At 38.7% G+C, this 27,553-nt stretch overlaps 1 protein-coding gene across 10 annotated transcripts in view; it reads right to left on the minus strand.

Annotated features, from left to right (window-relative positions):
* The window catches only part of CCDC77 (coiled-coil domain containing 77), a 51,415-nt gene that overhangs the window by 21,288 nt on the left and 2,574 nt on the right, over positions 1–27,553 (minus strand). For 2 of the 10 annotated variants that reach the window (XM_036907798.2, XM_057492458.1), the window contains 2 exons: positions 9,563–9,616; positions 268–511 (listed from right to left, as the gene is read on the minus strand). The exons of 2 other annotated variants lie outside the window; for them this stretch is intronic. In XM_036907798.2, the coding sequence (XP_036763693.2) occupies positions 268–511; positions 9,563–9,600 (282 nt within the window). In that variant the 5' untranslated portion in view covers positions 9,601–9,616. Of the gene's footprint in view, positions 1–267; positions 512–9,562; positions 9,617–19,040; positions 19,155–27,553 lie in introns of those variants that run through there. 6 more of the 10 variants (XM_036907807.2, XM_036907818.2, XM_057492459.1 and 3 more) reach the window with 6 other exon arrangements.

Here is a 27,553-nt window from a genome sequence, read left to right on the forward strand (position 1 = left end):
GGAGGTCTGTGGGACCAATTTCTTTCTTGCCATCACTCTTTGGTCTGAGTTTCCAAGGACCACACACCTCACCCACTGCGGCCCTCCAGCCACGGTCTGGCTCCAGCAGGGGAGGAAGGCTGTTTCTCAGCCGACACTGGGGCAAAGGCATAGGGCCCTCGGTGGCTCCAGACCCCATTCCAAGGAGCGTGAGCCCACCCATGCCTCCGGGCCCATGCTTTTATCCCAGCAGGAGTTGTTAAAATTCCTGCATCATCTCTTCTTTACCTGTTCCCCAAAGGCTTCTTTGTATAATTCTAGTTTCTTCAATAGGTCCTCATTTTCTACCTCACACTCAGCCATTTTCTTCTGATAATATTCCAGAAGCTCCTGAGAAGGGCAGAGGATAGCCAGACGATCTTTGATGGAAGGCAAGGGAGTTGACTCCACTGAATCTGGGAAAGACACTCCCTTCCACCTGGTGGAACCACTGACGCCACAGGCAGCACCATGTTTGGGGACAGTGGTCAGCCTATATGAAATTAGGTAAGACATTCATTAACTCTGAACATTTATGAAACACTGCAATTTCTTAAATAAAAAACAGGTTTACATTCTTAAAGTGCTTACAATTAACCTTGAAAATGATGCCACAAGTTAGGGTATAATATTATGAATGGCTTTCCAATTATTAAATGCTTAAAGCTGGATTCAAAATACCTGTTAGACAGCATTAGACTCAGACACTGAGAAGTGACTAGTGGTTAACAAGGGGGAGAGGAGTAGGGTGGGGGGGGGACTGTTTTACCACTCTGATATACATTTGATAAAATTAAAAAATAGAGAATCCACAAAAAGATGGTGGTGTGAGAAGACAGAGAGAAACCTCCTCCCCAAATTACATAAAACACAAAAATACAGCAAACATAACTAATCCTGAAAAGCCAACCTGAAGACTGTAGAACAGACTGCCCACATCTGGGGAAAAGAGAAGACCTCACAGAAAAGGGAAAAGTAGCAAAGCCACAATCCAGTGTGACCAAGCCCTCTCTCCCCACCCACAGGCAGGAGGAATAAAAATGGAGCAGGGAGGGAGTAGAAGCCCGGGACTGCTTAACACCCAGCCCTGGAGATTTGCTCCAGGAGCACAAACCCACATTACATGGTGCTCTGGAGATCAGAGGTGTTGGAAAGCAAAGACAGACAAAATACTCTGAAAGACTTAGATTTGAGCAACTTGTGAAGAAAAGGTATGCACAACCAGCACCCCTGGAACAAAAGAAAGGTGGGCACTTTGAAAGACGTCCCAGCAGGGCAGGGGGTGCTAAAGGGGCAAGGATTACACAGAAATCGCAGTTCAGGAGAAAGGACAGGTGGACAAAATTGTCCCGGCACGCTCAGCCTAGCAGGTTGGGAACTCTCAGAAGCTTCAGACGCTCCACCTCCGTGGCTGGCAGTGCAGCCACAAGGACCTCCACCCACCCCATTCCACTGTAATATACAGCCTGCTGCTCCTTCTCCCCTCCGCAGGCACTGATCAACACACCTGCTGCGCCACCTCACAACAGCTAAAAAGGCTCCTTCCTTCACTTGGCCCACTGGAACTGGCAGTGGACGCAGGCAGTGCAGCCAAGAAGGCAGGAAACCCTCCCAACCAAGCTCCTTCCTCCCAGCAGGTGCCTCTTCCGCTCACCTGTGACCCCTATCACTGCTGCAGGTGCACAGCAGCTCCAGAGAGTAGAGCTTTTGGGTACTAGAGAGCACTGCCTACACAAAGTTTTTATTCTACAGGAAACATTAAAATTGAAGTGGCAAAGGAATTTGGTCCAAAACAAAATTATACGAAAAAAACACCAGAAACAGGGCTTAGTGAAACTGAAATCAACAAACTTTGTGATAAAGACATCAAAATAAAATCATAAACATAGTCACAGAGCTACAGAAAAATATTCAAGATCTCAGGGGCAATTTCTAGAAACAGACAGAAACTTTGAAAAATAAAGTATCCAAAATGAAACATACAATGGAGGGATTTAAAAGTAGATTAGATCAAGATAGCGGCGTGAGTAGGGCAGCGGAAATCTCCTCCCAAAACCATATATATTTTTGAAAATACAACAAATACAACTACTCTTAAAAAAGAGAACAGAAGATTCAGGACAACAGCCAGCCTACATCTACATCTGCGAGAACCCAGCACCTCACAAAGGGGGTAAGATAAAAGCCGCGGCCCAGCGGGACCCGAGTGCCACCCCTACCCCAGCTTCCAGCGGGAGTAGAGGAGTCAAAGCAGGGAGGGAGGGGAAGCCCAGGACTGCTAAATACCCAGCTCTAGCCATCTGCACCGGAGCACAGACACACAGTGCGTGGGGTGCTGGATATTAGGGAAACGGAACAGTAAAATCTGCGAGCTGGTTCCCACAGCCAGCACCCCTGGGACAAAAGAAAAGCGAGTGCTTTTTGAAAGTGTTAAAGGGACAGGAGCCTCACAGCTGGACGGAAGTATCCCGGCACACTCAGCCCAACAGCTGGGAATCCCGGGGAACTCCGGGTGCCCTAACCCCCTGGGTGGCAGCACAGCTCTGAGGCCTCTCACGGTGATAAACAGCCTCCCGCCTGTTCCCCCTCCAGTGTGGCCCCGCAATAGTGGAGGAGCAGCCTGAGACCAGCCACGCCCACAGCAGCCATGCAGAGCTTCCTCCACAGCAGCCCGGGAAAGAATCAGAGACCCAGTCTGAGCGCAGCTGCCCAAGACAAGCCGCTAGGGGTTGCCATTCTCAGAGAAGAGGAAGGCGAGGAGCAAGCGGGAAGGGACTCTGTTCTCCCAGCTGACACATGCACCAACTGCCCACGACTACCTCTATCGCCATGAAAAGGCAGAAGAATTTGATCCAGATCAGAATCACACAGACATCCTCCCCTGAGAGGGAACCTGGGAAGACAGACTTAACCAACCTTCCTGAAAAAGAATTCAAATAAAGGTCATAACCATGCTGATGTACTTGCAGAGAAATATGCAAGATCTAAGGAGGGAGAATACAGAAATAAAACAATCTCTGGAAAGACTTTAAAGCAGAATGGATAAGGTGCAAGAGGCCATTAATGGAATAGAAATCAGAGAACAGGAATGCAGAGAAGCTGATGCAGAGAGAGATAAAAGGATCTCCGGGATTTAAAGAATATTAAGAGAACTGTGTGACCAATCCAAATGGAACAATATTTGCATTATAGGGGTACCAGATGAAGAGAGAAAAAGGAATAGAAAGTGTCTTTGAAGAAATAATTGCTGAAAACTTCCCCAAACTGGGGGAGGAAATAGTCGCTCAAACCACAGAAGCACACAGAACTCCCAACACAAAGGGACCCAAGAAACACAACACCAAGACACATAATAATTAAAATGGCAAAGATTAAGGACAAGGACAGAGTATTAAAGGCAGCCAGAAAGAGAAAAACAGTCACCTACAAAGGAAAACCCATCAGGCTATCATCAGACTTCTCAACAGAAACCCTACAGGCCAGAAGAGAATGGCATGATATATTTAATAAAATGAAACAGAAGGGCCTTGAACCAAGAATACTGTATCCAGCATGATTATCATTTAAATATGAAGGGGGGATTAAACAATTCCAAGACAAGCAAAAGTTGAGGGAATTTACCTCCCACAAACCACCCCTACAGGGTATTTTAGAGGGACTGCTCTAGATGGAAGCACTCCTAAGGCCAAACAGATGTCACCAGAAAAAACAAACTTAAACAAAGAAAGCAGAACAATCAAATACTAACTAAGGCAAAAAATAAAATCAACTACCCACAAAAGCAGTCAAAGGAAACACAAAAGAGCACAAAATAAAACACCTAACATATAAAGAATGGAGGAGGAGGAATAAGAAGGGAGAGAAATAAAGAATCATCAGACTGCGTTTATAATAGCTCAATAAGCGAGTTAAGTTAGACAGTAAGGTAGTAAAGAAGATAACCTTGAACCTTTGGTAACCACGAACCTAAAGCCTACAATGGCAATAAGTACATATCTTTCAATAATCAACATAAATGTAAATGGACTGAATGCACCAATCATAAGACACAGAGTAATAGAATGGATAAAAAAACAAGACCCATCTACATGCTGCTTACAAGAGACTCACCTCAAACCCAAACACATGCACAGACTAAAAGTCAAGGGATGGAAAAAGATATTTCATGCAAACAACAGGGAGAAAAAAGCAGGTGTTGCAGTACTAGTATCACACAAAATAGACTTCAAAACAAAGGAATTAAAAGGAGATAAAGAAGGACATTACATAATGATAAAGGGTTCAATCCAACAAGAGGATATAACCATTTAAATAATATATGCACCCAATACAGGAGCACCAACCTATGTAAAACAAATACTAACAGAACTAAAGGAGGAAAAAGAATGCAATGCATTTATTTTAGGAGACTTCAACACACCATTCACTCCAAAGGACAGACCCACCAGACAGAAAGTAAGTAAGGACACAGAGGCACTGAACAACACACTAGAACAGATGGACCTAATAGACATCTATAGAACTCTACACCCAAAAGCAACAGGATAAACATTCTTCTCAAGTGCACATGGAACATTCTCCAAAATAGACCACATACTGGGCCACAAAAAGAGCCTCAGTAAATTCAAAAAGATTGAAATCCTACCAACCAACTTCTAAAACCACAAAGGTATACAACTAGAAATAAATTCTACAAAGAAAGCAAAAAGGCTCACAAACACATGGAGGCTTAACAACATGCTCCTAAATAATCACTGGATCAATGACCAAATCCAAATAGAGATCAAGCAATATATGGAAAAAAAATGACAACAACAACACAAAGCCCAAACTTTGTGGGATGCAGCAAAAGCAGTCTTAAGAAGAAAGTATATAGAAATCCAGGCATATTTAAAGATGGAAGAACAATCCCAAATGAATAGTCTAACGTCACAATTATCGAAATTGGAAAAAGAAGAACAAATGAGGCCTAAGGTCAGCAGAAGGAGGGACATAATAAAGATCAGAGAAGAAATAAATAAAATTGAGAGGAATAAAACAATAGAAAAATCAATGAAACCAAGAGCTGGTTCTTCGAGAAAAAAGCAAAATAGATAAGCCTCTAGCCAGACTTATTAAGAGAAAACAAGAATCAACATACATCAACAGAATCAGAAACAAGAAAGGAAAAATCATGACGGACCCGACAGAAACACAAAGAATTATTAGAGAATACTACAAAAAACTATATGCTAGCAAGCTGGAAAACCTAGAAGAAATGGACAACTTCCTAGAAAAATACAACCTTCCAAGACTGACCAAGGAAGAAACAGAAAATCTAAACAGACCAATTACCAGCAACAAAATTCAATCGGTAATCAAAAAACTACCCAAGAGCAAAACTCCCAGGCCAGATGGATTTACCACGGAGTTTTATCAGACATACAGAGAAGACATAATACCCATTCTCCTTAAAGTTTTCCAAAAAATAGAAGAGGAGGGAATACTTCCAGACTCATTCTATGGAGCCAACATCACCCTAATACCAAAACCAGGCAAACACTCAACCAAAAAAGAAAATTACAGACCAATATCCCTGATGAACATAGATACAAAAATACTCAACAAAATATTAGCAAACCGAATTCAAAAATACATCAAGAGGATCATACACCATGACCAAGTGGGATTCATCTCAGGGATGCAAGGATGGTACAACATTAAAAAATCCATCAACATCATCCACCACATCAACAAAAAGAACAACAAAAACCACATGAACATCTCCATAGATGCTGAAAAAGCATTCGACAAAATTCAACATCCATTCATGATAAAAACTCTCAACAAAATGGACATAGAGGGCAAGTACCTCAACATAATAAAGGCCATATATGATAAACCCACAGCTAACATCATACTGAACAGCGAGAGGCTGAAAGCTTTTCCTCTGAGATCAGGAACAAGACAGGGATGCCCACTCTCTCCACTGTTATTCAACATAGTACTGGAGGTCCTAGCCACGGCAATTAGACAAAACAAAGAAATACAAGGAATCCAGATTGGTAAAGAAGAAATCAAACTGTCACTATTTGCCGATGACATGATATTGTACATAAAAAACCCTAAAGACTCCATTCCAAAACTACTAGAACTAATCGGAATTCAGCAAAGTTGCAGGATACAAAATTAACACACAGAAATCTGTGGCTTTCCTATACAGTAACAATGAACCAATGGAACGAGAAATCAGGAAAACAACTCCATTCACAATTGCATCAAAAAGAATAAAATACCTAGGAATAAACCTAACCAAGGAAGTGAAAGACCTATACCCTGAAAACTACAAGACACTCTTAAGAGAAATTAAAGAGGACACTAATAAATGGAAATTCATCCCATGCTCTTGGCTAGGAAGAATTAATATTGTCAAAATGGCCATCCTACCTAAAGCAATCTACAGATTCAATGCAATCCCTATCAAAATACCAACAGCATTCTTCAACGAACTGGAACGAATAGTTCTAAAATTCATATGGAACCACAAAAGACCCCGAATAGCCAAAGCAATCCTGAGAAGGAAGAATAAAGCAGGGGAGATTATGTTTCCCAACTTCAAGCTCTACTACAAAGCCACAGTAATTAAGATGATTTGGTACTGGCACAAGAACAGACCCATAGATCAATGGAACAGAATATAGAGTCCAGATATTAACCCAAGTATATATATGGTCACTTAATATACGATAAAGGAGCCATGTATATACAATGGGGAAATGACAGCCTCTTCAACAACTGGTGTTGGCAAAGCTACATGCAAGAGAATGAAACTGGATTATTGTTTAACCCTATACACAAAAGTAAACTCAAAATGGATCAAAGACCTGAACATAAGTTATGAAACCATAAAACTCTTAGAAGACAATATAGGCAAAAATCTCTTGAATATAAACATGAGCAAGTTTTTCCTGAACACTTCTCCTCAGGCAAGGGAAACAAAATACAAAATGAACAAATGGGACTACATCAAACTAAAAAGTTTCTGTACAGCAAAGGATACCATCAGCAGAATAAAAAGGCATCCTACAGTATAGGAGAATATATTTGTAAATGACATATCTGATAAGAGGTTAACATCCAAAATATGTAAAGAACTCACATGCCTTAACACCCAAAGAGCAAACAAACTGATTAAACAAATTTGAATGGCCAACAGGCATATTAAAAGATGCTCCACACCACTAATCATCAGGGAAATGCAAATTCAAACCACAATGAGATATTACCTCACACCAGTTAGGATGGCCAATATCCGCAAGAGACAACAAATGCTGGCAAGGCTGAGGAGAAAGGGGAACCCCTCCTACACTGCTGGTGGGAATGTAAACTAGTTCAGCCATTGTGGAAAGTAATATGGAGGTTCCTCAAAAAACTTAAATAGAAATACCATTTGACCCAGGAATTCCACTCCTAGGAATTTACCTGAAGAAAACAAGATCCCAGATTCAAAAAGACATACACACCCCTATGTGTACTGCACCACTATTTACAATACACAAGATATGGAAGCAACCTAAGTGTCCATCAGTAGATGAATGGATAAAGAAGAGGTGGTACATATACACAATGGAATAATTTCAGCCATAAGAAGAAAACAAATCCTACCATTTCTAACAACATGGACAGAGCTAGAGGGTATTACGCTTAGTGAAATAAGTCAGGTGGAGAAGGACAAGTACCAAATGACTTCACTCATTTGTGGAGTAAAACAGCAAAGCAAAACTTAAAGAACAAAATAGCAGCAGACTCACTGACTCCAAGAAGGGACTAGTTGTTACCAAAGGGAAGGGGTTGGGGAGGGTGGATGGGGAAGGAGGGAGGAGGGGACTAAGGGGCATTATAATTTGCAATCACAATAAAGGTAGGTCATGGGGAAGGCAGTATGGCATGGAGAAGACAATGACTCTATAGCATCTTACTATGCTGATGGACAGTGACTGCATTGGGGAGGTGAGGACTTGATAATATAGGTGAATGCTGAAACCACAATGTTGCTCATGTGAAACCTTCATAAGATTGTATATCAATGATACTTTAATTTTTTAAAAATCAACTCAAAAAAGGAAAAATACATGTTAAAGAGTAAAAAGATAATTTTTTTAAAAAAGTAAACTAAGTAAGACCAAAGAGTAACATAAAATGTAATACTTTAAGACACACTAACAGGAACACTTATACAACTGCTGGTGGAGTATAAGTACAGAGAGTAAATTGGCAAAATCTAGTAAAATGGCAATTTTTCTTGTAAGAAACTCATCATATATGTACAAGGTGACTGACACAATGAAAATATTTATAGTAACATTATTTGTAATAACAAAAACAGTAAACCGTCCAAATGTCCACTTAATGGGATAACAAATTGGTATATATTGTATGATTATACAATGGACTATTATCTGAAGTTATTAGAAACTATCAATTAGAAATACATGTATGAATATGAATGGATCATCTAAACAATATTAAATGGAAAAATGAAGGTAGGTGCATAAATAGAAGATATTAGCATTTATTTAAGATTGGAACTTGCAAAATGAAAGTTTATTTTTAGGGATAGGTATCTAAGTGGCAAAGTTAGTAAGGAAGGCAATGACAAATACAAGATTCAGGATTAGAAAATACAGCCTAGTTAGTACCACACAACTACACCAGATCCCAATCTCTAGCATGGGGAGACATTTAAATTAAACAGACCAAGAGTAGATGAGATCAAAGGCTAATCAAAGGCTGGACAAGGAAGTGCTTTCATTTATTTGCTTTTAGCAAACAGATTTAAACTAAAACAATGAAAGTTAGAAAACAGATGATGCAGAAAACCTTCACATGAAAATCAATCCACTTTGGTTAACTAACTGCAATTTACAACATAACAAAACAGCCGAGTGAAGAAACAATACCAGAAGCCCAGAGTTGTAGTTAGTGAAGGTTATTGTCTGCACTTTTAATAAGTAAGCCTGTAAGAAGAGATATTTAAATTCACTTTCAGCTAGCATGAATGAAAGAAAATTTACTATTTTCTCGATCGTCAAAAGATTGACAGAAATACTATCTTAGTTAATGTTTCATGTTTTCGAAGGGGGTTGCCTTACGACAGCCCTGGGAAATAGGTTAAGAGATGAACTAAGAGGTCATTCTGAATTTTGCAGAGGATAACGATGATGTGTCATGCAGCCAGTTGATGGCAGAACCAAAATTCAAAGTCCCCTGTGTTTGTACACTGGTTACTTTCTCTGTAATCCAGGACCCACTGGCTTTGTATGAGGCCCATTCAAACCACCCAGATTCTAGTATTAACATTTAATATACCCTGGTTTTTAATTAAAATTCCATGTAAGAAGAATAGAAAAATTAGGTTTAATGTAGAGTTTGGAAGCACCCTTGGGAATCTGGGAGTTCCCCAATTCTAGTTCCTAAGCTCACTTTCCACAAGGTAACTTACAGCTAAGGCTACAGAAGTCTTGATTCTTCATTTTAACAACTCAAGAATAAGCAAATGTCTTACTTTCTGGAGACAGGGGTATGTGTCGGAGTAAAGTTCATGCTGTCTTTCTCACACCTGTCAAATAGACAAAAATTCAGAATGAAGGGCTAGGAAAGGGAAAAAACAGTATAGGATGTACATACTGGTTCCCTTGTGGTGAGAATGTGATCTTCTGAAGTGTAGTATTCTTTAAAGTAGCTCCGAACCCTTAGATTCTGACTTCTGATTTTTCACAAGGCATTCTTCCTCATTATTTTCAAATAAAATCAGAAACATTTACTATTTGGATGGATAAGCACATTTTAAAAAGCCTCCTTAGTATAACGGTTATCTGCAACAATGCAAAATAAATTCACAATTCTTTTGCTGAAATTATAGAATTGGGAGATGCAGAAAAGTCTCTAATGAGCAAGAGACTGAAAGTAGAAATTAAGTCAAGGACCCACTGTGGGAAACAGAGATAAATACAAAGCAATTGATATTATCTTTATTCACTGTGCTTTGCTTTATTGCTTTACCTTAGAGAAGAAATAAAAATTACTTACAAGGTTTATTCACAATCTCCATTCCAACTGATAACAAAGACCTGGAGTTCCTTTATTCTGAACAATCTTATCACAGAAATTTTCAAGAATATAAACCTCACAGTGGGGTGGGGTAGAGGGGGGTGAATACCATGTCATATAAGGGAAGGTGACAGGGAGCAGGGAAGAGGTAAAGAGCAAGAGCAGTAGCGGGGACGGAGCGGGCATCGGGGGGAGAGTTTTATCAGCTTTGGGGAAAGCTGCTTTCTTATCAAGCACACTTTGTCAATCCACTCTGACTCTGAGCAAGTCAAGAGATGACATAATGACCTACTCCTGTGTTCTTCTTCCTGGTATCTATCTGCTTATAGTCTTCAGTTCTTTGGGGAAGAATCTTGTAAAAAGAGTGAAAAGGTCAACAGACACATGAAAAGATGCTCCACATCGCTAACTATCAGAGAAATGCAAATTAAAACTACAATGAGGTATCACCTCACACCAGTAAGGATGGCTGCCATCCAAAAGACAAACAACAACAAATGTTGGCGAGGCTGTGGAGAAAGGGGAACCCTCCTACACTGCTGGTGGGAATGTAAGTTAGTTCAACCATTGTGGAAAGCAGTATGGATGTACGTCAAAATGCTCAAAACAGACTTACCATTTGACCCAGGAATTCCACTCCTAGGAATTTACCCTAAGAACACAGCAATCAAGTTTGAGAAAGACAGATGCACCCCTATGTTTATCGCAGCACTATTTACAATAGCCAAGAATTGGAAGCAACCTAAATGTCCATCGATAGATGAATGGATAAAGAAGATGTGGTACATATACACAATGGAATACTACTCAGCCATAAGAAAAGGGCAAATCCAATCATTTGCAGCAACATGGATGGAGCTGGAGGGTATTATGCTCAGTGAAACAAGCCAAGCGGAGAAAGAGAAATACCAAATGATTTCACTTATCTGTGGAATATAAGAACAAAGGAAAAACTGAAGGAACAAAACAGCACCAGAATCACAGAACTCAAGAATGGACTAACAGGTACCAAAGGGAAAGGGACTGGGGAGGATGGGTGGGTAGGGAGGGATAAGGGGGGGAGGAGTAGGGGGGTATTAAGATTAACATGCATGGGGGGGTAGGAGAAAAGGGAGGGCTGTACAACACAGAGAAGGCAAGTAGTGATTCTACAACATTTTGCTATGCTGATGGACAGTGACTGTAAAGGGGTTTATAGGGGAGACCTGGTATAGGGGAGAGCCTAGTAAACATAATATTCGTCATGTAAGTGTAGATTAGTGATACCAAAAAAAAAAAAAAAAAAAAGGGGCAGTTCCTGTGTGGTAACCTCCAATGAGTTCTACACAAGGGTATAAAGGGCATATAAAAGTGTAGGCAAAGGGTCTGTTTGCTTCTATACAGAAGATCAAAGCCTAATTGGGCTACCCCGAAAATGAACTAAGATACGATATGAAAGAGAACTTCCAACATCAGCACTCTCTGGAAGACTCATGCCAGAAGATGATCATCAAAAAACCCCAACAACAATCCACGCACTGCTACAGCTGTAGATGCACTCATCCCACCAGCTCCTGGACTTGCCATGGGAATGAGGAAGGAGATATCTAAGCTGGCCTGTGCATAGAGTAAAACAACAAATTTGACTGGATCTATACTGTTGGAACTCAACCAAGAATTAGGAGAAGTGCAAATTGTAGCGCTCCAAAATCTTACAACTACAGACTATTTACTGTTAAAAGAACATAAGGGATGTGAACATTCCCCAGGAATGGGTTGTTTTAATTTGTCTGATTTCTCTCAGACTGTTCAAGTTCAGCTGGACAATATCCACCATATCATAGATAAGTTTTCACAAATGCCTAAGGTGCCTAACTGGTTTTCTTGGTTTCACTGGAGATGGCTGGTTATTACAGGTATGCTTTGGTTATGTAACTATACTCCTATTATGTTAATGTGTGTGCGCAATTTAATTAGTAGTTTAAAACCTATACATGCTGAAGTTACTCTACAAGAAGATATGTCAAAGAAATAATCAATCTTCCCATGTTTTCTTCCGCCTGCTACTTCTATAGCTTTTCTTCTTCCTTCCTAATTACAACCCTTAAATAGAATTCGTGCCTCATATCAAATTTACCGAGTATCATAATTCTTCCAAGTGGTAAAGATACCTCAAGACAAATGCTGGGCATAGAAGCCACAGGGCATAAATATGCAAATAAGTAAAAAGCTAACCTTTTCAAACAGTAAGGCTTCTCTCTCACTTACCAACTTTACATTTCCCTGTATGGCCCCGGAAGATGACTGGTTAGCCAGAGACGGGTAAGATTCCTCAAGGGAGGAACAACCTAAGACAGGCACAGTCGCAGGGGGGCCATCAGGTGAGAAATTGGGGATCAACAGAGGTGAGGCTTAGAACCTCACCCCCCCTGTTCTGAGAGAAATCTTCTGCATACGTGGATGTTTTATTGCCCTTGTCTAGCTTGGATTAACACATAGTCTACAGGCACACACCTGATCATCTACATTTGCTCTCTTACAACACTAAACTATGTTTTCTACCTTTATCTTGCATCTACCTACCACTTCAGCATTTTATTAAAAATAATAATAAAGAGAGAAATGTGGTATCCACATATAAATCAAGTATAAAAACCAAATGAGTATTCATATTTGAACTGACTGTTTATAGTTCATAATGCATGAGCAAAACCGAAAGTTTCTGTGATGACTGCCCTTGTACTGTTCACTATGTAACTTATTCATTATGTAAGAATTTGTTCTACATGTAAGAACCTGTTTGTTATGCCTCAGAAGATTGGAGACTGACGAAAATTAGGCTTGGGGTGTATTAATGATTGTGCAGTGAGCATTGACTCCCCTATACAGAATTTTATTGTCATTAACAACCATTTGATCAATAAATATGAGAGATGCCCTCACAAAAAAAATAAATAAATAAATAAAAATAAATAAATAAAAAAGGACAGACTTCCAATGGTAAAATAAATAAGTAACCGGGATGTAATGTATAGCATAAGGAATATAGTCAAGATATTGTAACAGCTTGGTAGGGTGATAGCTGGAACCTAGAATTATGTATATAAATGTTTTATCACTGTGTTGTACACTTGAAACTAATGTAATGTAATACTGTGCGTCAACTACCCTTCAATAAAAAATAATTATTTAAAAAAAAAAAAGAGTGAAAAGGTAATCACAATTGTTTGTTCTACATGCCATTTTCCTGCTCTTAACCCCAGAAGGCTTACTGCCTCCTCCTTGAAGCCTTTCTTCATCTGGCTTCCACAAGATTAGGTTTTCCCCTTTCTCACAGGTCATTAATTTTCAGTCACTGCTAGTTCTTCCTCATCTTTATCTCTATTTATTGCCATGATGACTTCATGAAGGCTCATGGCTGTAAATACCTGTACACTCTAATGGTTTGCAAATTCATACCTCCAGTCCTGACACTACCCTCCAGCACTGACCCATACATATCCCACGGCCTACTGTGTATCTCCACCTGGATGCCTAACAGGTTTCTCAAGCTTACTAAGCCCCAAATTGAGTTCCTGTTATTTACCCCCTATCACCAAACCTGCTCTTCTCTCAGAATTTTACATCCCAATAATTAGTAACTCTATCCTGGCAGTTGCTTATAACAAAAAATTTGTTTGGAGAAATTTTACTCCTTTCTGTCTTACATACTACACATGATCCATCAGCAAATCCTACTGGCTCTACCACCCAAGTGCCTAGAATCTAATAAGCCCTCGTGCCAATACCGCCCTGGTCCAACCCCGTCTCTGCCAGATGGCGACGAGAGCCTCTTGACCAGTCTCCCAACTGCCATTCGCAACTCCACCCCCTGCAGTCCAGTCTCAACACAGTGCTGGCACACATGGTTATTTAAAATATAAGTCAAAACACAAAGCTCCTCTGCTCAAAAGCTTCCAGTGTTTTTTCATTTTACTCAGAGAACCAAGGTCTTTAAAATGGCCTTCAAGGTCCTACCTGACCTGCCTACCCCGTCACCTCCAGGACGTCACCTGCTGCTCTCCCCCTGCTCATTGCTCCAGCGTCACTGGCCTCTGTGGCGCTCTTCAAACACGCCAGACAAACCCCTCCTTCAGAGCCACTGCTCCGGTATCTCTTTGCTGTAATGCCCTTCCCACATTCATCTCCCTGGCCTGCTCCCTCTCCTCAGGGCTCTCAGTCACCTTCTTGGACCACTCTGGCACTCCCTTAACCCACTTTCTCTGCAACACTTACCACCATCTTTTAATTATTATTCCCACACTGGAATGTGGAGGCTCACTAAGTGAAGGTATTTTTTAATCTACTGTGTCCACTAATGTATCCCCAAAGATAGAAATAGTGTCATGGTTTATAGTAGATGCACAGTAAGAAAAATTTTTTAAATCCTCAATATGAACTTACAAGTCTCTGTTCAATATCGTTTACTTCTACTGGTCAATCCATCCACAGCTAGGAAACCTGTCTCTGCTTCAGTCACTCTATTTGCTTTGTTCTACCACCAACCCTTCAAATACACCATCTCTCTTCTTCTAATTCTCTTTTAAAATGACAATGCTCCTCCTTCAAACTCACCTCTTTACACAAGAACTTCTCCAAATTGGACCAATTTACCTCTAGTAAAAAATAACCGAGAAAATAAAAATGGTAACTGGGTTGATACGGTAGGGTTATGGGCGACATTTTCTTTAACAGCTTTATTGGGATATCATTCCCATTTAAAGTGTATAACTCAATGATTTTAGTATATTCCTAGATAGTGCAACCTTCACTAGACAAATGTGGAGCATTTTCATCACTTCAAGAAGAAATCTTACATCCTTTGGCTGTCACCCCTGAGCTCCACCCCAGCCTTAAGCAACCACTCATCTACTTTCTGTTTCAATACATCTCCCTATTCTGGACTTTCATGGGAGTGGATTCACATAGTATATGGTCTTTTGTGACTGGCTTCCTTCACTAAGCATAATGTTTTCAAGGTTTATCCAAGTTGTAGCATGCACCAATACTTCATTCCCTTTTATGGCCAAACATTCCATTGTACGAATATGGTGACATAATAAAGATAAATGTCACTGTTCTAAAACTACTTAATGATACCTTGGAACTTTAAAGGAGCCTTCTAACAACCCCTCTTCTTCTTCATAGTTAGGGACTGTCCTCACTCCCCCTTCCTTCTTATGACTCTCGCACATCTACAAAAAGTTGTCTACACTCACAGTTCATTTAGTTTTTTTAACCTCTGACAATCTTGACATTTACTACATCTGAAGTTGCTCTTCTTCATCAGCAGATGTCCAAATTAACATATTCAGTTTCTCTCGTAGGTTCCCATCCTCCATCCACCAATCATTCCTTGATCTGTATGTTTAATTGGACTGTGTTGACCACATTTTTAAAAAAATATCACTTTGTAAACCTAAGTGTCCATCAATGTATGAACAGATAAAGATGTGTTACATATACACAATGGAATATTATTCAGCCATAAAAAGAAAAGAAATCCTACCATTTGCAATAACATGGATGGAGCTAGAAAGTATTATGCTCAGTGAAATAAGCCAAGTGGAGAAAGACAAATACCAAATGATCTCACTTATTTGTGGAGTATAAAAACAAAGCAAAACAGAAGGAACAAAATAGGAATAGACTTAAAGACACCAAGAAGAGACTAGTGGTTACCAAGCAGGAGGGCTTGGGGTTGAGGGGGTAGGAGGAAGGGGATAAAGGGGCACAATAATTCACAATCACAATATAAATTGGTCACAGGAATGGTAGTACAGCACAGAGAATAGTTCATGATTCTGTAACCTCTTACTATGTTGATAGATAGTGACTGCACTAGAAGGGGTGAGGATTTAATAATATGGTTAACTGCTGAATCACTGCATTGTATAACTGAAACGAACATATAAGATTGTATATCAATGATACTTTAATAAAGAAAATACTTTTTAAAAATACTTTTGATACTTAAAAGCAAATATATCGCTTGGTTCTTGAAAACATGGGCTCTGAAATCAAACAGACTTGGGTTTGAGTCAAAGGTCTGTCCCTTATCAGCTCTGTGACCTCAGGTGAGTTATTTTTTTGTTCTGTTTTGCTTTAATTTTTACTTAATTTAAATTTTTATCACATTAATGCATGTACATAGTTTAAAAAGCCAAATGGCAATAAAGGGCTTGTAATGAAAAATGCAGTCCCTAGTCTGGTCTCTCCCCGGCCAACTGCTCTCTCACTCAGTTCCCTGAGAGTCGATTTTCAAATATTTTCCCTGCTGCTCTGGTATTTGCACTCATATTTCTCAATAACATGCTGATACTGTTATTTCTTAGCATTTCAGTTTTAAATATAACTTTGCTGCTATTTACCATGCCCACATTCATAGTCACATGTATACTTATCCTCCCCACCTACCTCTATCCACTCATCTAGCCATACTGTTAGATGACTATTCAGTCTTTATTACTATTTTTACATACAAACTACTCTTGCTGAACTAAGTATGAAGACTCACTTTTCCTTTCTGGTACTTTTTTTTTTTATTAAGGTATCATTGATATACAATCTTATGAATGTTTCACATGAGCAACATTGTGGTTATTACATTCACTCATATTATCAAGCCCCGCCCCCACACCCCACTGGAGTCACTGCCCATCAGTATGGTAAGATGCTAGAGTCACTACTTCTCTGCTATACTGCCTTCCCCATTAGTCCCCTATATTATGTGTGCTAATCATAATGCCCCTTTATCCCGTGCTCCCTCCCTCCCCACCCACCTTCCCCACCCACTTCCCTTTGGTAACTGCTAGTCCCAAATCTGGGAGCCTGCTGCTGTTTCATTCCTTCAGTTTTGCTTCACTGTTAATACTCCACAGATGAGTGAAATCATTTGGTACTTGTCTTTCTCTGCCTGGCTTATTTCACCGAGCATAAAACCCTCTAGCTCTATCCATGTTGTTCCAAATGGCAGGATTTATTTTCTTTTTATGGATGAAATAATAATATTCCACTGTGTATATGTACCACTTATCCATTTATCTATTGAAGGACACTTAGGTTGCTTCCTTGTCTATTGTAAATAGTGGTTCAGTACACATAGGGCTGCATATGTCTTTTTGAATCTGGGACCTTGTTTTCTTCAGGTAAATTCCTAGGAGTGGAATTCCTGAGTAAAATGGTATTTCTATTTTGAGTTTTTTGAGGAACCTCCATACTGCTTTCCACAACGGTTGAACTAGCTTACATTCCCACCAGCAGTAGGAATCCTGGCCAGCATGATGTTGTTTGTCTTTTGGATGTTGGCCATCCTAACTGGTGTGAGGTGATATCTCATTGCGGTTTTAATTTTTATTTCCTCAGGCGAGTTATTTAACCTCCCTAAAGTTCAGTTACTGATTAGAATAATGGCATGTATGTCATAGGCTGGTGTAAGGATCCAGTGAAATAATGAATAAATGGGCCAGCAAAGTGTCTGACATATATGCACACTCAATAAGTGAAAATTACTATCATTTTTACTGAAAAATGTCCTTTTGGTTCAAACGATTCTGCTTCAACACTATTACTTCCTCTATTCATTTCTTTGGGAACGTCATTATTTGCACCGCTTTTATGATTACTTCTATCAACTAAAAACACTACCTGGAATAAAGTAACTACCTATTTGTTGAATGAACAAATGACATCTCTTTCAATCTCTTGATTTGAATTTTCACGCACACATGCTCCTTCTAATTATCCTATTTTAGTTCCTAGCTCAGCATGTTCCAAAAAACCTAGACCTAAAAACTTAAATTCATCATTTCACTACTCCTTCTCTTGACCCTCTCATCCAACCATATGAAAATCCCGTATATTCTGTCTTGACAATGTCCATGTTTGTTCAGGATCTTTGTATCTTCTAATTCTGCAACAGCTGAACTGTTCTATCCACACCTTGGCTCCTCTGGATCACCTTCTTAAAAACCCTAAAATTGACCAGAGGCTTCTTATAGCTTAATGCATTAAATCAAACTCAGCCTAGATGTCACGGTTTTCTATCTAAGGACCAAGCCTATCTCCAAATGTACCCTAGGTTCCCAGACATCTTTCTTGCCTCCATGTCCTGTTCATGAGTTTCCGTCCAGCTGTAACATAGGTCCCTGCACTCCCACTTTCACTTAATAGAATCCAGCCTGTACCTTAAAACTCAAAAACTACCTCCTTCCTCTTTCCCTATGTCTCTCCATGCAGAACGATGTATCAAAATTACCTAACTGCCAAAGAACCACATTTGTAATTCTCTAAACGGTAACATTAGAGTTCTTTGTTGCTATCATTCTCCCATGATCGTTTATCTACGAGTTTCTACCTTGCAGACAGAAACTGTCTTTCTGACCATTTTAACTTCCAAAACAACAAGGCCCTCGTTTATAGATAAACTAATGGGTTTCCGAAAGCTTCTACTCCTCCAACTCCATGATATTCTAAGTTAGGTATATTTGTTTATAGCTTGTCTACTTAAATTAACATTTGTTGAGCACTTTCACGTTTATTATTTTAGTTACCCGCCTGCCCCCCAACTACCAACTCTCCCTTAATTTTACAAATGAGGAAACTGAAGCTTAGTTTAGCGGGAGGTGAGGGGACCCCGGAACCCATCTTCAGGACGCCCAAATTCTGTGCTTTTTTCCATTTCATCCCGTTCTTGATTCCCTTACTGCTACAGCTCCCTCACCCTCCAGCACCCGCTAACTCTCCCTTCGTAGATTCTACCTTTCCTCTTCCGGCCCCCCTCCCCAAACGACCCCCAAATTTCGGGCTCACACCCTCTCTCCCGCAGGTACTTCTTTTCTGCGCCACCAGGTTTTTTCTCTCCCAAGCTTTCGGTCCCTAACCCCCTCCCCCGAAACGCAAAACTCTATACTCACGCCACACTAAGCACCGGAGTCAGGGCACCCAACAGAAAAACAAAGTTAAATCAGGGAGCGTCGCCGCGCCACTGAGGGTGCACGAATCCACCCAATCGCCCACAAGCTTCCACGGCCCTTGGTCAGCGCACCAATAGAAAGGCTGTTCATAAGGGAACACGCCCCCTTCCCGCCAGCCCTCTGTGCGGGCTTTGCTCGCAGAGGTCGCCGGGAAATGTAGTTTTGTTTCTGCACCCGGCAATGTGGGCGGGCACTGGCGCTCGACCACAGCCCAGCCCCTCCCGGTACTAGTGGTATAATGTTTGGGGTGAGAACTCACTAGTTCTAGGCACCCCCAGTTTGAACTTGCCCAACTACTTTGTTGTCATGAAAACAATGCAGAAACACGATGCGTAATCATAAGATGGATCTGGTTTGTTATGGTTTGTAATTTGTAAACTTCTCTCAGGAAAGTGAAGGTTTTAATGCAGTTTCTCCTTCGATGATCTGGCGGCCTTAGAGCCAAGAAGATGACTTGTGGTTCAATTTGTGGAATCGGGATTATTGTATATAAATGCTATTATTTTTGTCAGATAGCAGAAGCTACTTCCTTTTCTGAAGAGGTGTGAGAAACTGGCTTTAATCACATAAGTAAGCTACCTTAGAACCCAGTTGTGGCCTCGTCTTTCCAAAAGAGCAAGGTGTAGGGATAGTGGGAGAGGCACTTAGTCTCAGAGCTGCAGCTACTGCTACAGAAAAGCTGGGGCTTTTCACTGGTGTAAGACCTAAAGATGTCTAAAGTGAACTTGCCATCTTTTCCTAGGTCTGCTTTTTCCCTGATTTTCTGTTAGTTACAGCAATATCTTTCCAGACATACTGCCTCAATATTTTTGTCTCTTTTGGCTCCTACTTTTTTTCTTTCTTTAAACCAAGTCATGGTGATCTTACCTTCACACGGGTTGTCAAATAAAAACCTTCCCATTTGTTTCCACTCTCAGTCTCATTACCTTTCACTTGAACTACTAGAATAGGTTTCTACCTGGTATTTTTGTCTCCAGTTTTTTCTTTCTCCAATCCATTCTGTAAGAGGTGATTTTTTTTTTAAGCACACTTCTTTACATGTGACATCCCCAGTCATAAACTTTTGGTGACTCCCCAGAGTAGAGAATGATGTCCAGATAGTAATATGACATTCAAACATTGCCACAGTCTGATCCCACTTATCTGTATTATAATAAATAACTGGTTATATAAATAACCATATAAATAACTGAACATAGCACAGTGCTTTCCAGTTTTGGCTCACACTCTTCCTTTTACCTGGGTTGACTCTGTAACAGAACACAAGGGGTTTGTCTCTTGGTGACTGTCCATAAGGCCCAGACAGGTTGGTTTGAAAGAAAAGAGTTACTTGTGGCAAGAACTCTGGATAGTTTCTGAAGGCAGTATGTCCCTGAGCAATGCACAGGGATTCTCTTTTACTAGGCACAAACTCCAAGAAAAGGTGGGATTCTTCTCAAATTAGGTCCACCATGCAAATAGGGTGAAAACTTGTAACAATTTTGATTGGTAAATGAATTATGTAAATAAGGTGAAAACTCAGTGCAACTCTGATTTGGGTACAGAAGAGGGGTAGCAATTGATCAGAGCCCTTAGTCCTTGGTAACAGGGAGGGGGCCTCCTGGCAGCAGTCAGGTGAGCTCTTACAAATTACAGTTGTAAAGAGCAACAGTCACACCCTCCTGAGGTCTACTCTTCCAGGAACATCTTGTTCTGCAAAACAACTTAGTAGAGAATGTTAACTTTCACTCTCAGTCCCCCATTAACCCCTTTTCTACCTAACTACCTGGTCACAACTCTTTCCATGAAACTTCATCCACGAAATTGCTACCAAGGCCAACACAAATACCATCTCCTTAATTTAAAGTAATTCTTTCTGCTTTGATATTCATTTAACAGCTTAAAATTATATTTTTATAGTATAGCTTCTAGTCAAATGTCACCTATCTTGGGCCCTTCTCTGATTACCCTATCCAGACTGAACACTCCCAACTCCCTCCCTTCTCTAGTTTTTAAAATACTTTATCAACACATAAAATAATGTATCTTTATTTCCTTGTGCTCATTATTTTATCTCCCCTCATTACTAGAATATAAGCTCTATGAGAGGAGATGCTTTGCCTTTTTGTTGTTGTTACTCATTGTCACATATTCAGCATCTAAAAAAGTGCCTGGCACATAGCAGATGCTCAATAATTATTGTTGAATGGGTAGAATGCATGTAACAGTTCTCCCTACACTGTATGTTGCCTCTCCTGTTAGACTGCTCTTCATCTTCCATTCTACATCTAGTGAAAATGTAGACAAGATGGAATTAACATTGACAATAAGAGTAAACAAAAATAGAGTCAGGGGGTTTCTAAGAAATTAGGGTCTATGCCATCCTTTTCTTTGAATCCATTCTTGGGAGAATGTCAAACTTAATATTCTGTCAATCCCTAAACATCCTGGACAACTATCTGCTGCCTGTAACGAAGTGGACTTGTTGCCTAGTTGAATTAGCAACCAATTACTTATAACTAAACCTAGGTTGCAATAGCTTTAGCCAGTCATATAACATTGCTCTTGAATATTCTCACCTCCTTTTCTTTGTCTTCCTGTTGTAACTGTGATGATAATCCCTGCACTTTAGGTTTTTCTTACCCATCTGCCTTCTATGTATGCTGCTGGAGAATGTTCAGACCTACGGGAAACGAGATCACCATATATTTATGGTCTCCAACCTGAGTTAAGCCGTCAGAATGAAGAAGAACACTTCTCAGGAAATGTCTGCTCCTTCTGCTAATTTCCACAGTGACCATTTTGGACACTTACCCTTTGGATCAGTACCTCTCACTACCTTCTTCATTTCTCAAGAGCACCAACTGCCTCAACTTCTTAGCTTTCTCCCCCTTATCTCTGTACATGTACCTCTCTCCCTCCCTCCCTCGGCTTCAAAGGTTGGTCTTCCTCTTCTCATCATTTTCCAGTTTATCTAGGGACTTCACTTTTTCTCTTCTATCTTCAACCTCCAGTTCTCCATTAGTTCTTACTTCTCAGCACTTAGACACACTCATCTCTCCTGGCTCGTTAAAACTTTCTTTGGTTCTCCTTTAGTAACTTCCATCTTTTTGTAATCAACCTTTCCTCCATAACCAAGAACCTTGAGCCTGTGCTTGGCTCCTTTTCTTCAGCACACCCCCACTTATTTCCCAACTCACTAGAAACTGGGTTTTGACTCTGTAACTTTACTGAACTTGCTCTATGACATACCAATTGCTAAATTTAATAATCATTGATCTTCTTATCTCACACAATCTCTTTATGCCTTTTTATACTGTTGCCCATTTTCACCTTTTCCCCAAGTTTAACTCACTTGATAACGGTGAAAACCCTCTCAAATCTCTCCATTCATTCTTAGCATCATGCGCTGGCTTTTCTTTTTCTAATAAATAATCCATAAAGCTCATGTTACCCTCCTGGAAAAATGAACTTTTAATTAGCTCAGTACAAATAACTGAAAAGTAAACTTCTGGCTTCTCTTACTCATGCAGGAGAAATCACAGGATTCACAGTAGTAATACTCTTGGACTAAGAATCAATATAATTGAAGGAGAATGTATTTAAGATGCTCCGTATCTTTATTTAATGCTAAATTTAAGAAATGTCAGCTCTTGCCCTCTGAGATAACACAGAAAAATGGATAATATGCATACAAACACATAAAAAGAAATAGGAATACTCAAAAAGTAAATACCTGTCCAGGGAACCAAGAAAACAAAGAAATACAAAGAAATAAGCAGTACCCATACTTCATCTTTGAAAAACTATAGGGCACAGAGAAAATAGAAGACTGCTATTTATCATCTCCTTTGTATTATTGTTCATTTGTATTTTTATTGTCATGTTTAGATTGGTACATAAGAGAGAATAAGGTCTTTATCTGTCCTCTATGAAGACATCTGTGGTATAGAAAATTACTGATAAAATCCTTGATATAAATTTGGGTTAATCCAAACCAATTATGAGAGAATTATTCACCCAGTTTTAAATGAAGAAGCTCTTGTTTCTTTACAAATTTACACAATGTAAAATATTACTTTACAAATTACACAAATTTTTTGGTAAACACAGATTTAGAGATTCTAATGACATGTTTTCTTGGCTAAAATTTTTTTCCAGTATATTTTGAAAGATTCTACTAGTTTCTAGGGAATAAATGAAATTTGTCATTTACCCCCATTTGGAATAGAGAATATCAAATTAATTCCAGAACTAATCATAATCCAGGAAAGACAGCAAAGGACCTTGTAAACTGAAAAATACATGCTATTTCCCTAGAAGCAACGACAAGATGTTCTTTGATACATATCCATGGTCTTACTGCTGAACAGAACAGTGCACATGGTACCCAAATTCGTGGATAAATCTTGTGCTTTGCCTTATAATAACCCTTCATCTGCTCAGTAGAAAAGTATAAGTGATTAGGAACCCATTGAAGGTCATGTAAATTACATTCAAATAAATAATACTAACATCTTGTGTAAAACAAGCTGTGGGTACTTTGAGGGAAGGTAGACATAGAACTAAATACGAGTGTTCAAGTAATCTGATTGGCAAGGAGTTCCTGATACTTTAAGGGAGAACAGTAGTGATAATTTACAAGTAGTTTCTGTAGACTTCAATTTTTTTTTTATACAAATATTTTCATTAATTATCTTGAAGAAGAGAACAAATAAAACTGTCAATTACATACAAGGAATATGTCGAGGTTTAAGCTTTTCTCAAAAATTGTGGAACTTGAAGGCAAGGGTGAAGCCAGTAACAAAGTTTAGTTAGTACAGGATAGTATTCCAGGAGAAGAAAAAGAAGGCACATATTGAAGAGCTTTGGTTAAGAGACTATATTTATACCAGGATCTTGAACATATTTCATTTAATCATTAAAATATATAAACAGATCTTTCATTTAAACATTAAAATATATAAAATAAAATTATAAAGGAAGGGATTAATTCAATAATGCATGGCAGCGTTTTGTAAGAACTGGAGGTATGGCTCAGGCCTACATAACATTCAATGGCTCTTGTAAGTAAAGTGATCTAAAGATTTTTAAATGCAATATTAAAAAAAATGATTATTTTCTTATTAATATCATGACAAAGGAAGAAAGCATATTTTAAACCATAGCTTTTCAACTTTTATACTTCATAAAAATTGAAAATTTCCCTTCCATTCTCATTTGCCCCCCTATCCTATGAAGTATTTGGAGTTTTTCTTTCCAAACCCCACTTAAAAATGTGTCTAAGATATCATATATGTATTCCTATTAATTTTGCTGACTTTTACTTTTCTCTATTTCATAGTAAAAATAACAATTTTTTTTTGAAACACTGTATCTGGTTTTTATGACTATACATGACTTCTTCAACCCCATTCTGATACATGATAAAAACACTGGCTAAAAGTGATTTCAAACTAAATAGATGATGGGAACTAAATAGACATAGAAATATTTATTGAATTGTTGAACTTAATTGAATTCAGTCACAGATCATCACATACAGAATAAACTGTCATTCTTTCGGCTTAAGTGAATTTAAGGGTTTATTAACTATACTTTATTTTTTGTAATGTTAAAGTATATTAAGAGAACTTATTATATTTTAGGAGTACCAGCAACATATTCAGTGTAAAAATTTTAATGCTTTATTTATTTAATAAGCAAAGACTTGCTAATGAGATTGTTGCTCTAATGGGTTATCTACATTTCTTTCCTCTTCTTAAAGCAGTTCTCTTGCAGCCCTTCCCTCATCTATTATGTGAATTCAAATTATAGGATAAGCCAGCAGTCCTCAATGTGTTGGAAACAGATCCCTCTTTGTCCCCATACCCATGATGGTCCCTGAAATACTTTCTGAATGTCTTTAAGTCAAAATTATTTTCATATTAATACTAGGATGCGATTTGCTTTTCTCACCATTGGTGTTTGCACTGATAGTGTAAAAGCAATGGGTGGGTAGAACTGGTGGTTCTCCAGCGTGAATCAAGGCAAAGGCAGTAAACTGTATTAGTAGTCATCATCCTCGTTACACATGAATGTGGTGAAAAAAAGCCAATTTCACTTAAAAATGCTTATGATGAAGCAGTAAAAATTATTAGTTTTAGTAAACCTTGATTCTTTAATCTATGTCTTTTTAATCACTGCGTATTAGAGTCGCAAGTACATGTAAAGCACTCCTGCTGCGCACAGAAGTGGGAGGATTCTCTCCAAGGCCCCTGTAAGGCAAATTAGCCACTCTTCATGGAACACCAGAGGCCTAACAGACAACTCGTGGTCATTCAGACCCAGGTACTTGACAGACATGTTCTTGAAAATGAGCAAGGTGAGCCATTTATCCAGTGGAAACAACAGACAAAATTTGTTGACAATGAAAAATTGAGCTTTCAAGTGAAAATTGTAATTTTGAAAAACCTGTTTCTATTACTATGAATTTGATAGCCTTCCAAATTTCTGAGATCAATGGTGATATTTTTGTGATTGTTTTGATATTATATAATGAGCCCATACTTTTCCAAATGACCAGTGACCAATGCATGATGTTACAAAATCATGACTGAGTAAAAAATCCATTCAAGAACAATGTTGACTGCCATTTTAATGTAACAGATCACAAAAAGTTCATTGATAAACTTTTAGATTCTACATTGCTAGTTTTTAAGAAAGTATAATTATCTGAAAAAGGCTAAATTAAAAAAAGTACTTCTCCCTTTTCCAATTACATATTGCTGGATTTTCTTCATATATTTCAACCAAAACAACCTATCACAACAGGTACAAGAATCCAACTTGATCCCACTTAACATTAAAAATTTTTCAAAAAATGTAAACCCAAGCTGCTTTTCTCACTAAATTGCTTTTGGAAAATATTGTTATTAGTCATAAAATACATTCACATTAACAAGTGTGATGGTTAATTTTACATGCCAACTTGGAGCATGTTTTTGGAGATCAGTGTTTAATCAAGGAACTTTGAGTACAGCAGATTGCCTTTCATAATGTGGGTGGGCCCTCATCTAATCAGTTGAAGGCTTAGATAGAACAAAAAAGCCAGTCTCTGTAAGCAAGATGGAATCCTGCAGACTGCCTTCAGACTGCATCTGCACCAGCAGCTCTCCTGGGTCTCCAGCCCACTGGGCTTTGGATTGGAACTGGAACATTAGCTTTTCTGGGCCTCCAGGCTGCCAGCCCACACTGCAGATTTTAGACTTACCAGCCTCCATAACCCTGTGAGCCAATTCCTATATTTCTTTCTATCTCTATACACATCCCATTAGTTCTGTTTCTCTGGAGAACTCTAACTCTGACTAAACAACATGTAATGGGCTTATTATTATTTTAAATGAATAAGTATTTTAACTGTTTCCTCATTTCATTTTTTCAATCTGAATTATGACGTTTTATTGCATTTTTTAAAAATTCAGAGATCACAATACAGCCAAATGATTATCAGAGTTCGCTATTTATTTCATTCTATCCTAGCACTAAGGATAGTAAATTTTGGATAAATATATAATACTCTAATATTATTTATTATCTGAAAAGTTTTCAAGAACTGTTTAAATAATGAGAATGCCTTTAAATTACCGGTGTACTCAACTGTTCTGCCCAGAGGCCCAGATGCTATTGACAGTCAAGTTAACATTATGTATTTAGACTCCCCTCATAGAAGCCGATAAAACTCAAGTCTTTACAACAGTGATTCTCAAAGGTGTAGGCATGGAGTTTGAGCATGGGGTTCACCTACCCTCCCTGAAAGAATCATGAGAACCTGAGGTTAGTGATACTGGAGTTTTTTCCATCCCCGGCAGAAGTATTCACTGCCCTTCTCTTATAGACTTACTGCTGGAGCAAGTAACTGCTACACATTTCTCAGGAGTATTGAGGCAAGTAAAATGATCAAGAATCATTACTCTATGGTTTTGTATTCTACTCGGGAGATGCTTTAAATAACAGTAAATATAACTTGAAAAGATAAAAGGAAATAAACAATCAAAGCTTTGAGGAGTTTGTGCTTATCTATCATAGTCTATCAGGGCCTTGCTGCTCTATTAATAATGTTACAGCAAAACCATTATATTTTAATTAGTTAATGAATTATTTCAGTGTTATTTGTTTTATTTAGAATCTCATTATTTCTCTCCTTTTGTGAATAATATGGTTTTCCAAGTTTAAATAGTAAAAAAATCTGAGATTTTTAGTAGAAATCATTATACAGTTGACCCTTGAACAACACAGGTTTGAACTGTACAGGTCCACTTATATGTGGATTTTGTTCAGTAAGTTATTGAAAAATTTTTGGAAATTTGTGACAATTTGAAAATTTTTTTTTCTAGGTTACTTTATTGTGAGAATACAGTATATAATACATATACAAAATATGTGTTAATCGACTTTATATTTTCAGTAAGGTTTTTGGTCAACAGTAGGTTATT

Source organism: Manis pentadactyla, chromosome 14 (genome assembly GCF_030020395.1).
Source record: "Manis pentadactyla isolate mManPen7 chromosome 14, mManPen7.hap1, whole genome shotgun sequence".
In the NCBI taxonomy this organism is placed as follows: Eukaryota; Metazoa; Chordata; class Mammalia; order Pholidota; family Manidae; genus Manis; species Manis pentadactyla.